Source organism: Podarcis liolepis, assembly GCF_965112155.1.
Source record: "Podarcis liolepis genome assembly, chromosome: 3".
In the NCBI taxonomy this organism is placed as follows: Eukaryota; Metazoa; Chordata; class Lepidosauria; order Squamata; family Lacertidae; genus Podarcis; species Podarcis liolepis.
In genome coordinates, this window is record NC_139557.1 from 62,293,646 (window position 1) to 62,307,349 (window position 13,704).

At 43.1% G+C, this 13,704-nt stretch overlaps 1 protein-coding gene across 2 annotated transcripts in view; it reads left to right on the forward strand.

Moving 5' to 3' along the window:
* Nucleotides 1-13,704, forward strand: part of PDE7B (phosphodiesterase 7B) — a 165,178-nt gene that overhangs the window by 18,883 nt on the left and 132,591 nt on the right. Inside the window, exon 1 of one of the 2 annotated variants that reach the window (XM_083498174.1) lies at nt 11,964-12,423. The exons of the other annotated variant lie outside the window; for it this stretch is intronic. Coding sequence (XP_083354300.1) covers nt 12,403-12,423 — 21 coding nt within the window. The 5' untranslated portion in view covers nt 11,964-12,402. Of the gene's footprint in view, nt 1-11,963; nt 12,424-13,704 lie in introns of those variants that run through there. 2 annotated transcript variants of the gene reach the window in all.

The following is a 13,704-nucleotide window of genomic DNA, read 5'->3' on the forward strand; positions in this document are numbered from 1 at the left end:
TATATTCATTGTTCTGATTAACTAATTTCATAGCCCATTTGAAAACAGGCATTTTCTCATTTTCTTCTGGGGACCCCTGGGGGCTTCTTCTCAAAAGAGGCAAAATATCACTGACAGAGCCGAATGAGATCAATTCTCATTGTCTTTACAAAGCAAGCTTGGAATTTGCATTTTCCCTTTTCCCAGGGCAACTTTCTAATATTGCCGAATTGAATGCCCTAAGTATGCACTCCATTCCATCAGACACTTCTCTTCTTTAAATGGGTCCTGACATTTGCACTAGTATCCTAATTCAGTTCTTGCTCAGAAATTGAGTCAAAAGATATCACCTTGGCTCCTTTTAAAGCCCAGTAAACTCCCACAAAAGTCCACTGATGGGCAGAATGCAAGAAAGAAAAAGAAGGTGGCATGTAGCATGGCTTTTACCAGTTACAGCCCATCAGATATTTCCTGCTGTGAACGACACTGATTACTTTAAATCATAAAGGAAACAGTTTATACAAGATTGGAAACCAGACAAAGCGAAGCATCAAAGTGTACTTTACAAGGGAAGGCTTTGGCAGGGGTGTCATTGACGATGCAGAACAAAATTATAGGGCATGCAAAGCTCCCTTTGGTAATAGCTTTGTAAAATAACCAAGCTTGGGATTTCACCCTCACCCCTTGTGTGTCCAAAGTCCTGGAGTAAAATCATAAAAAAAGCTCAACTACAATCCTAAAGGAAAAAGGGTCAACAACTTCGGTCAGTCCTCATGCATGTTCACTTCATCAAATCTGGCCCTCTTTGAGTAGACCCCTGGCTACTGCATTTGGTATTCACTCATGCAGATGTCAAGTCCTTTCAATCAGTGTCTAGATGCTGATTTTTCCAATGCTTCGTCTAACCACAAAATGGGGACTAAAATACATTAGGCATGAAGTGGGATGGATGAATCTGACTGTTTAGGCTTATCTCTGTTTCTTATTTTTCCAAGTTCTGTTACCGTATCTCCATGTCAGTTTGCACCTTTAAAATACACACACACAATGAGTCCTCATGAAAATTCCGCCGCATTTCAGTGTGAACTTACCCTAATGTGCATGTGTTTGTATGCAATTTCGCCAAATACACGCATTTTGCAAAGCATTATTCTCTTACATAATGCATTTTGTATGCTATTTTCAATAATGTATACATTTCACACACACTTTACCTTAGCACCTGCATTTTTGTACACATTACTTAGCTGGAGAATTGCATTGCAAAATCTGAAAAAGTACGAATTTCAAAGGTTGGCTATGTTCCAGTTCAAGTCTTGCATCAGAAAGTGTGAATTAGGTAGATTTGCCTTTAAATGGGAAGCAAATTAAATCCCCTCCTTTCATACTACACATGAGATATCAAGACATCACCTTCCTTGCTTGTTAGCTGCAAGTCTCTCAGGATGAAGCAGCCAGGAGCAAATGTATTGATTGCACATTATAGACATAACAGACAACACAAAAACATATATATCAGGTTTGTGAAGATAAACATTTCCAACTCATGTCGATTTCAAAATGATGTGTATTTTAACGTTGGTTCTAGATTGGGGGAGGGGAGGGGAGGGGGTGATCATTGGACAATATTCTCTCAATGAACCCCCTCCTTTTATGAGCCCACTTTCCTCGTTGACATTGTCACTACTGCTCATTCATTCTCTCCCTCTGGGAATCTATACCACTTCTTAGATGGGGAGGATGTGGTGGAAGTCACTGCTTGTATGAATAGGCAGCCACACCAAAGAGGAGGAAGCGTAGGGTCAGTGAGCCCTGGGGGGTCAGCACTGGGATCCCAGATATGCTGACCCCTGGAACCGGATTGCTGTGGTGCTTCCTGCTGTCTTGTCCTGTCTGGTTCTTCCTACTGTACATCCCAATACTTGCTCAACCTAGAATAAAATAAAATAAGTAGACTTTTTGCAATATGGAAAATTATGTGGAAATGCACTGGAAAATGTGGCACAGTACTTGCTTGATGCAATGTCATCTAACCTCCCTTCAGACAAATGAATGTTGAAATGCTCAATAAATCACCAACATTGTCTAACCTCTCTGCAAACAAATCAGGATAAATACTTAATCAGAAGGTCATCTGGAAACGGCCAGGGGATAAGTTCTACTCAGAAAAGTCCCATTGAAATTAAAGGACCTAACTTAGTGGGTCTACTTTGAATAAAACTTAGTTGAATACCACCTTTAATCTGAAGTGCACTGAAGAAGAAGAAGAAGAAGAAGAAGAAGAAGAAGAAGAAGAAGAAGAAGAAGAAGAAGTGGTGGTGTACTCTGCCCAGCTGACTGGGTTGTCCCAGCCACTCTGGGTGGCTTCCAACATATATAAAAACATAATAAAACATAACGCATTAAAAGCTGGTCAAGGAAGCTGGTTTCATAAAGGCTGTCTTCCTACCACTCAAAGAAGATGGACTGCAAAACAGTATCTCTTCCCCTGTTTATAGAAAGTACATCCTCCTATAACAATATTATATGCCTGCTTCAGGATGTATATTCATCCTCACTACAATTAAATATATTTCCCCCTTTTTAAGATAAGGAAACTGAGTAGCTGATATATTTCCTGATACGTTATGTGCGAGAGAGAAGGACTGTGAACTTACATCTCACTTCCATTCTCCTCCCCTGTTTCCCCCCCTTTACTGTCTCCTCCTTGCTTCCCCTTTCCTTGTTTCTCCCAATCATTCTCTTCTATAGAGAATGTCTGCTTCATATTCTCTTATCGGGGTGACATTCATTTATGTAACCTCTAACACTCTTGATTACTACAATGAGAGACTGCCACCAGTGATTAACGTCACTCTGAGTGGTGCACACTTCAAAGAGCACCAGACTTGCTAAGTGTGTCTTACAGTGCGCACAAAAAGTGGGAAAGAGCACTATCTCTCATCTCCACCAGAAACAGTCTCTGCGCATCTGCCTAGTAGATCTGGAGTGGTATTGCAGTTGTGCTTATGGAAATGACTTAGTGATCTGTCATTGAAAAGCAAGGTGTGCCTTGGCTCAGTGTGTTATCTGGACATATATCATACTTCAAGTCATTTATAAGGCTGTGATGGGACAAAAGTTTCAGCATCAGTAGAAATGGTAGCCAGAAGGTGAAATAAAAACATTTTGCCTTGAAAGCTTAAAGCAGGGGTGGGGAACCCCAGGTACAGGGCACAAATGAAGCCCTCCAGGAGTCTCCATCTCTCTGGACTCTCCTTGGGCCATTCCCTCTCATCAAATTCTCATCACATTTGCAGATGGCACCAAACTGGGAGGGGTAACCGATGCCGCAGAAGGCAGAGTCAGGATTCAAGATGACCTTAATAAATGGGAGAACTGGGCTCAAACTTACAAAATGGATTTCAATAGGTCCAAATGTAAGGTTCTACACTTAGGCAGGAAGAACCAGCTGCACAAATAGAAGATCAGAGGCAACTGGCTTGCCACTAGTACGTGTGAATAGGATCTAGGTGCCTTAGCTTAACATGACAAAACAAACACACTTTGAGACGAATCTTAATCAAGGCAGAGTAGGGCAGGGAGCAACTCATTCCCCTCTGCATCTGCAGACTTGCTGGCCAGGACATATGCAGAGGTGGTTAAAACTTCTTCCTGTAGCAGCACTCAGACTTTGGATCCAGCAGATCCATCTGTAACCCTGCACTGCATTTCACACATCATTTATTCTGGGGTCTTATGCCAGTGATGCTATTGCACACTAACTGCTACCAGCAGCGGGGCTTTTTGTTATTAGTCTACCTATGTATCCCTTGATTTAGACAATTCATATATATTAGTAAATTTCATATATAAACTGGGTACAGGTAATATATATTACTCCTTCATAGTCCATTTTCTGCTACATGTTTTCTGTTGTTTGTCAAGAGACAATGGAGTGTCCCCCCCAGGTTGAAGTCAAAGGGCTGCATTAGCAGCACGAAAGTGACGTCCCTGGGGCACAAGCCTGGGAAGTGTGTATGGATACCAACAGAGAATGACTATCATGATATCACTAGTGTCATTAAAGAACAGCAACACAGAAATTTCATCATTATACACTGTAAGCATGACAGAAAAAGGGAATAGCAACTCAGTGAGGCGAAAAAGTCTTAAAGAATACCCTGCAAAGAGATTCTTAGTCAAGATCAAAAGAAACTTAGTCAAGATCAAAAGGAATGTTTTGTAGCATCCTAAAGCATAGTTAACAAGGCCCGCGATCCTGCCTGTCCATGTTATTCCGTCATTGGTTCCAATGGGAAATTTCCTCTCAGTACAAGTTTCAGAAAAGAGATTTTCCTCAGGATCTCCCTCTTCCTCAGTAAATCCCCCTTCCAGGTTTCCTCTGATCCTGATAGTTATCAGTCTACCCAGCTGGTACTGGCCCTTGGTCCAGTGCCGAGGGCCTTCTGGCAGTTCCCTCACTGTGAGAAGCGAAGTTAGAGGGAACCAGGCAGAGGGTCTTCTCAGTAATGGCACCTGTCCTGTGGAACGCCCTCCTGTCAGATGTCAAAGAAATAACAACTATATGACATTTAGAAGACATCTGAAGGCAGCCCTGTTTAGGGAAGTTTTTAATGACAGATGGTTTAATGTATTTTTAATCTTTTGTTGGAAGCCTCCCAGAGTGACTGGGGAGACCCAGCCAGATGGGCGGGGTAGAAATGATAAATTATTATTATTATTATTATTATTATTAACGTTTTTAGAAAACCCTCAGGTTCAACACCAAAATATCAAGTGTTGTTTGACTCTTAAACTGACTGGAAACCAGGATTAGAGACCACCAAGCTTTGTTTCCACAGAACTGGTAGCCATTCTTACACTTGTCAGTATAAGGGCAATACCATATGTGAGCTAGAAATACAATGATACTGAGCCAGTGTGATTGGTGAGTTACTAGCTCTTGTACTATGCTACTTTTGCAAATGAAGATCACCGAATAGCTCGTGTCAGAAAAGCATGACTGTGAAGTTTGACTCAGACGAGTGGTTTTCTGTCAAACTTCATTTCCGTGCATCAAAAATGGCAGCAAGTTTCCAGGCAGAGTACACATGACAAATATGACTCTGTTGCCTCTGTCCCGAAGAAAGTCATGCTGACCTACCACTTTCACAAGGGATTGACTGTAAAATCCTCGCTCATCCCTATAGTGAATCTGAGTTAATCGCTGAATATTGCACAATTCAACTTCTCCCTGCTAGCCAATAGCTTTCGTCTTAATCTGGGTCATGTTTAGCCCGATTATGAGCCTCGCTGATAGAATAGTCTGCCTTTAGGATTATAGATCAGGAACCGCTCAAATGATTTCAGTCAACATATGCCTTTAATTCACATTTTAGTCCTTTCATAACACACACACACACACTCCTACCCATTCTCTCACACTTTATTCTTCCTTTGGTTTGTGTTTTCACTACAAGATAATTACTACTTTCTTGTGTACAGAAGAGTCATTACATTTTGGTTATGGTTTTAAAACAAAACATTTAATGTTGGTTCTTAGTTGTGAACACGACTTCTTCATTTTATATTTGTTATGTAATAATTATATGACTGTTATGGTATGATCCCTCCCAGGGCTTCTTTTTCAGCCGGAACTCGCCGGAACTCAGTTCCAGCACCTCTCAGGTGGGCGCCATTGCTGTTATAAGAGAACAAGGGAGGTGTTCATGGCAAGCTCCGGCACCTCTTTTCTAGAAAAATAGCGCTGAACCCTCCTACTTCAGAAATAAAATGAGGACAGAATTGGAGAAGAACAGTGCCACAATCATGATAAAGATGTGAGCAAGGGGTATTAGCTGCACTTCAACTGCCCAGGGCACCAGACTCTCTCTCTCCCAGCTTCCAGAGACATGTTCGTCTGTGTCCGTGTGAAGCAGGAGCTGGGAATCTTTTTGAGCTTGACAGATGCATTTCCTCATGGCTTGCCTTCTGGAAGCCACATGCCACTGGTGGGCAGGGCCAATGCAAAAGTGGACAGGGCCACTCCAGCTTTCATACACAGGCATATCTAAACTCCTGCCCTCACCCCCAGCAATCTGGCTTGGGAACAGCCTCCTACTGAAGCCAGTGGGAGGCATTTGCCCAGACCAATTGCTGTGTAGAGGTGCTACAACACTTTGGAAGGCATTGCTTCTGTAGACAGATTTCTGGGATAAAGTGTAAAGCCATCTAGTTCAGACGCTCCCCACCCCCCGAAAAAGTTCCTGCAACCTTGCATGGAAAGGACAATTCCACCTGCTGCCTTCTTCTGTCAGAAAGCATGGGAAACACTGCACCTGGTGAAATTCTTGGTTCTATGCAACTCTTAAAGGAACAGCAGCTTCCTCAAGGGCCTTCTCTTTACCAGCTGGGTTGGACAACCATGGCTTCCCAAAGCTAGCAAACCTTTTCTGCACCTGTGTGGCCAGCAGCAGGGAAGAGACAGCAGGTGCAACCAGCACAGCAATAAGAAGGAACATGCCTCTTTCTCTCTTTGAAAGCTTCCTTGGGCATCTCCGTGTGGTGGGAAGAAAAAAGCAGGTATGTTTAGCTTTTAAGACAGAAAGACAGTGACAACAACAGTTGTTGCTGCTTTTATTTTGATTGTATGTTTTGTGGTTTTATATTGTGATTTTATTTTGTGAACTGCCCTGAGACCTGCGGGTATAGAGACTGTATATAAATTGAATGAATGAATGAGAAGGCCCATAGCTCAGCTGCAGGCCATTTACAAGATGCATTGGAGGACTGGGGGATGCAGCAAAGAAAAGGGAGAACTGTGCTACATTCATGGAAGGAAAGTTGGGGTCCATGTACAATTACTTTAATGTCTTTCATTAATTTGTCATGACAGCCAGCCAGCCATGACTCTTTCCAGCTATTGCCTGCAATTCTGTGCACACTAGTCACAGGGTTGCATCCCCTGCTATCAGTTAATGCCATTCCATGTATTAATAACCAGCCAGTTAGAATCCTGATCCCAGGGAGCTGCATTCCTTCCTACCACCTTGGAGTGGCAGTGGTAATTTGTATTACATCACACAGTCATGTAATAATAAACTACTGAGCTAACGTAGTAAGCTGGAAGTTCAGTGGTGTTGCCTTACCTGGGAGTGGCTGTTCATGTTAGTACTTGCAACTCTGACCTTTCAGCTTCTACTCTAATGGTTGGGGTATGAAACTAAGACCATCACTAGCATGATGTTGAGGCCCAAATTCCCCACTATAAATGCACCCAGTGCCTTTATATTATAATAGGGACTGCACCCCTGCTCACGCCCCACGCCAACCCTCCCTGCCACTCCTCCCATAGTAACCCCCTTCCCACCCCATGCAACCGTTTTTTACCTTCCCAACTCCATTTCTGAAGCCACTTTTCTGTTCTGCAACCCCATTTTCACCTTCATTCCCATGTCCATGCCTCCTCCTCCCCCTCCTTCTGTGCAACCCTTCCTGGCACACAAACCACCCCAACGCTAACATACCCTCCAACATTTCTCCAATGAAAATAGGGACGTCCTAAGGAAAAGTGGGACATTCTGGGATCAAATCAGAAATAGCGACAGCTTCTCTAAATCAGGGACGTCCCTGGAAAATAGGGACACTTGGAGGGTCTGTAATTATACATTATTTAGGGCAGGTAAAAAGAGATGTCTGTCACCGATGAACACATCCACTCTTTGCAAAACAGTATGGGGGGGTTGTTGTCTTGAGAACGTTGACCAAAAAATTCCACTGCTGAAACTGGAGGGCAATAGTGAGGATCCCAACAGAACTCAACAATATTATGTGATATTTCAATCATGTATGTAACAGCAGTGCATGAGAGAACGGAGCGGCAGTGGTGTACTTTGGGTGCCGGTACTGCATCTGTGGGGAAGGTGATGGGGAGACGTGGGGGCAAGGTTGGGGGAACTCCAGGTTGGGTGCAAGCAGTGGGTGCATGTATCTGCAAGGCCACTGCCATCAACCTGGAACTCCCTTGACCTTGTGATCACTTTGCCCTGTCCCATCCCTATTGTGGCAAGCAGTACTGCTGCTGGGAGGGTGCCACTATCCTTGCACACACACACGTGCCACTGCTTCATGTATGTGGACATATTTTTTTTAAAAAAGTTTTTTACTTGTGTTTTTCAAAATGTAGCAAATTAACCATATAATAAACAGAGTACAAATTAGTTTGGAGTACAAACGTAAACATAAGTGCAAAAAGTAACAGCGCAGTCTTGATTTAATAATGCATTATACTCAATAATATGGAAATCGAAATATCTAAGACTAAACCTCTGTGTCTAGTACGTGAACAATTATGAAACCAAAAGTTTGTCCAAATCTAGAAAATTTTAAAGTTTCCTGTTACTCCTAATTTAGTACCAGAAAACCGCTGGTTTAAGAGGGTTCCTGTCAATATGGATTTTGAAGATGTGATGACAAACCATGGTTGCTTATGACAAGAATGAGAAGTGGCAAGCTACAGGCTTGTACAGTCCTCCCTCCACCATTCCCCTGCACATGAAGGGAGGAGATTTTTCATTTCATCTGAACGTGTCAAACTGTGGTTTGTGCAAACCACCGTTTGCCCTCGAATGATGTAGTGTAATGCAACAGAACTTTGAATGGGCAAGAAGTTGGGCTGCTTGACTGTTCAAGCTGAGAGGTCAAAAGACCCATTGGGGGTAACTCCTTGACTTGAAAAGTTGAGCATGTGAATGGATTTATGAAGCAGGCAAGTCAGTGGCCTGCTCAACCATCTCTGATCTATTCTGCAATTATTTCTTCACTAATTAATGATGAACCAACAGGAGTCCATAGCATTCAGACATTTTTGAATCTATAAATTATCTGTGAGGGCTGAGGGGAAATGCCACCAAAATGTTTGTTCTGATCTATGCTTGAATTTGTAGTATGAACAATGCCTTTGCAGCAGCAGTTTGATATCTGTTGATTAGTGCCACATTTATTTCCCCTATGCTAAGATGTACCCTTATTTCTTTCTGCCTCAAATCTCACATGTTATTCTCTTACAAGTTACAGTAGACAACATGCTTTTATCTGGTATATCTACTTAGAAATGTAACCATCCTTTCTAAATACTCAAAATTGTTCTGGAAACTTTTACATAAAAGATTTAACCTTTTAGTGTTTCCCTTGGGAGATTACATGAAACAACCTTTTACTGAACCTGTGAGACATTTCATAAAGGATTTTTAAAGCAATCCAGTTGTGCTTTATGATTTTAAGGAAATTTGTCTTGCCACTTCACCCCTCCAGCATAACTGGAGCAGTTCACAGGATTCTTTTAACATTCACATTTGCTTTTTAAAAGATGTATCAGAGATAATTCTCTGCTTCCAAATTATGACATGTCTATGCATGACTATTTATTACAGCTCAAACATGGTGTTGATTCACCCGGCTTGTACCACATTTGTATCAATCTGACTTCCAAATACTTTAATCCAGTGCTGTATTATAAGCAAAGCATTTGTAGAATCACCACCTTCCCTTTAGCACTGCCAAGGACTTTCCTTCATTGCCACAATCATATCTACTAAACAAACAAACAAACAAACAAACAAACAAACAATATGTATCACAGGAACTCACACAATTTCCAATTGCACTTATGCACTGAGTTTATGCTTTAAACCTTCTAGATTTTTGCAAAGATCTGGTATCCAAGCTATAAAAGCAACTGTTATTTGCTGAAATATCATGTTGCATTCTGATTACAATTAGATTAGCAGAGACACCATCAGTTGGGCCTTTGTACAAGTTTAGTGTCACAAGTCTCATGGAGATGTCTTGGAGAGGCTGGTCAGATCAGCAGGAACAGTGGGAGAAGCCTGAGGAGCTGGAAGCCGATTATTCCAGGGAGGGATCCAGCAGGCTGAGATTGGCCATGAGAGACATCGGAGTTGCCTGGGGAGAACCTGGGGAGTCTGATCTCGGGGAGGGATCAAGTAGAGTGTCCCCCAAGCAGCCCATGCCACCCCAGCCCATAGCCCCTGCACTGCTGGAGCATCCGTTCCCTCCAGTTCCTACTGGTGAGCCTCTGCCTCTGGAGGAGCATCCGATGCCAGGTTGCCTAGAACATGGAGTTGCCAGCACTGGCATGAATGGACAGCTCAGGTCCAACCCACCAGAAGGAGTTCCCGTTTGCTTGCCCAGTCCAAAGACATGCTTCACTTGCCACACTAAACCCTTGCCCACCCAATTACTTTACAATAGGGATCCCTGGTATGTGTCAACGACTGGATCAGCATCTTAGCTTAAGCAGCCAACATATTGCACCTGCTGTGCCTTTAACCTGTGCCTTGCTCATGAACCATACTGATTTGAGCATGGAAGTTTTTGGCAGAAACCATAATCTGAGTTTGAATGCTTTACCCAGAGAGAGCCAGGACATCTCACTCTTAGTGCATTTTCCACATCTGAAGAAGGAGGAGGATCTTATGGTTGTGAGTGCCCCCCCCTTCTCTTCAGTTTGCAGGCCCAGGAACTGCTCTGATGGACCACTGAGTCTTCTTACGCAATCTCTCCTCCTTCTCCCTCCATTTCCTCATTCTCCCATGTGAACGTCAAGTTAAAGAGTGTCAGTATGTGGTCTGCTTCCTTGTTCTTTGCCACTGAATACAGTTGCTAGCCCCCCAACACCCACCCACGCACCATGGTGGCTAGGAAGTGGAAGGCAACCTTCATCTACAGTTGACCTTCACCGCCTACAGCTTTTCTGTGGCTTGGAGTCAAGTTTACTCAGAAAAATGGAGTGCTGCCTGGGGCTCTAAATGTGGACTTTGTGTTAGTTTCCATGTTTTGAAGTTGATAAGTAAAACTTAAGAAACAGTTATTTTTGTCAAATCCTTGGAAATAAAAACAAATAAATCTGATATCAACAAATACCAGAAACATTCAAGCATGGGAAATCTGGTCTAGAGAAGTAACAAACATGAAGTACAGTGACATTTCAGATCCAAGTCCTCTTTCAGCTCTTCTTCATAGATCTTGGATATATGTTATATATAACAACAGAACACAGAATGAGAACAGATCCATTTGAAAGCCCTTGCCCTGATGAGGTTGTCTGTGCCTTTTCCTCCTTTCATATGCCCCAGGTGAATGAAGAAGGAAGCGGTGATTGCAGTCTTAATATACACCTACCCACAAAGTCATTGATCAGGTATACCCACTGCTGGGACTACCTTCATCTGTTTTCAAGTGGACACACTCATGGGTGTAGCCAAGGGGGGGAAGGGGGCAGTAGAATAGAAAAACAATAGAAATACATACATAACTGATCAGTCACATTGGTTCTGTCCCCCCCAAAGTCCTGCCCCCCTCAACAAAAATCCTGGCTACGCCCATGTACACACTGCAGGGTACTGCATCAATCTACAATGAGCTTTTACTTTTGTCATGAAATCAGTTTCTCAAGAAGCACTTTTTTGGGCAAAACACCAACAAAATAATCTAGACACTGTGTAGACTATGTAAAAAAAACCCCTCCAAATACCCAGTCTCCATTGATTCTAGAATAAAATGTGCGCACATAGCCCAAAGCTCCTTTTTTATTTAGATTCTTTCCATCAAACCCCTGCAACGTGCAGTCTTGCGTCCCGACACAAATCTATATGTGAAGCCTTTTTCTTTTGCTGGCATTCATCAGCTCGCTCTGGCAGCAAAGCTGACTGCAAAAACATTTCTAAGTGAGATCTTGATTCTTTTCTTTCCCTTTTTTTTAAAAAAAGAATAATCTGTTGGCGGGGGTAGGGTTGTGGGGGGGGGGGGACACCTCCAGCTCTGGTTTCTTTCTAGAGTAGGGTGGTAGCCTGCCGAAATCACTGCCACATTCTTCCCATAGTAGTCCTTTAAAATTAATAGCACATGCAGAGGAAAAACTAAACCCCTTTGACGTCACTCTTGAAACGAGGAAACATAAACAGAGCAGGCTTCACTCTAGCGAGCTCGCAGGGCGCAAGCTGATTGGCCGGCTCGGCTGTGCCTGTGGCAGTTGACAGCACCTCCCAGCCAGGCACGGCACTGGCCTTCGACTTGCTGCTGCTGCTGCTGAACACTCAGCCACTCAGAGACTGCAGCAAAGCCCCAGCTGAGCGCTCTATCCCAGCACCCGTCTGGCAGGAAAGTGCCGCCGCCGTCTTCTGTGGAGAGCCTCTCCTCTCTTTCTGCTTCTTTGGCACTCTCCTGTCTCCTTGGTCATTCCACCCACCCCGTTGCACATGTCCATGCGCACCTTCCTCTCTCCTCTCGCGCGTCTCCCTCAATTATTTGCTTCATCCTGAATGCAGTTTCTGGATCCTGCAGCACAAGTCTTCATGAACAAGCTGCGCCGCTTACAGATTTCGCAGCATTCAAAGGTCACAGAACTGCCACTATGGTTAAATGTCTTGTTTAATGGTTGAGGTATGTATATAGCAAATCCTCAGAAACGGCATGGTCATGGGTGGGAAGGTTTGTTTTAAAGGTTGCAGGAAGGGGGAGCGGAGAGAAAGAGAGATTGCGTTTGCCAAAGTTAGTAGCAGAGGTGATATTTGTGTTTGGAAGAAAACCTTGATGGCTCTCACTAAGAAAACTGCTGCTTGCTTATTTTTTAAATATCCGTGGCTGCATTTTCATCGTTGTTGGTATTGTCCTAAGCCACGGAAACTTGCATGAATTGTAACTGAACTGAGTGCAAAAGATAAAGGAAAGGTTCTGGGACAGTAACACTTAATGACCATTAGGAGAGCTTTCTCCCCCCTTTAGTTCTTAAGCATTTCAGTGGCTTGAAAAAGAGAAGCTTTACAGGTAACTGAGGCTGCAATCCTGTACCCATTTACCTGGGAGTAAACCCCACTGAACTCAACGAGTCTTACTTCTGAGTAGACATGAAAAGGACTCTGCTGTAAATGTGCTGGAACAGATAACTAGGAATATCATGTGTTTTTAACCGATGGAGGGAGAAATGAATGGCAATGCAAATAAAAAAATATTTCTTAGCAATATATGTTACAGATCTTTATCTTCTGGGTGTTTTAGCAGGTTACAAATGCTCCTCTGTTTCCTTAACTTCACTGAAGGGTTTGTGCTGAAACTATCAACAAAGGGATAACATATTAACAGCTAGCTGAAGGGCAAAACAGTGAACAGCATTTTCTCAGGACTGTTTGGTGACATATACGTTCAACTGGTCATCAAACAACAGCCTGTACTCTTAACTTAGAGGGTGGCTGCAGCATTCAAGTGACCTGCTAGTGCTGCAGGGAGCAGGAGCAGTGGTTCAGCTGAACAGAACTCACATTGTTTTCAGGAGAGTGGCTGCAACATGCATTTGAGAGAGCTACTCCCAGAGAGATGCATGTTTAAAATCCTGCCCAAATAGCCCATGATGCACACACACGTATATAATGGCAGAAAGGTGTATTGTCTGAAGGCATTGCAAGGTTTCCTCACTCTGAAAGCTCTGTGAGCTGTTCGGAAGGAGGGACGTGTTGCATTTTTGAAAATTATTGTTCTTAATTTCAAACTCATTTTGCTTTTACGAATTCAGAAACCTTGGATGGGTCACCCTAGCAATATACTGTACTTTGAAGGGTTTTTTGTGGGGGGGAGGGGGGAGAAACAAATAACTGCACTTGATTCATAAGTGCCAGCTTAGGAATGGTAAAATATTAGCTCTGAAATGCAGACTATCTGCTATGTGCT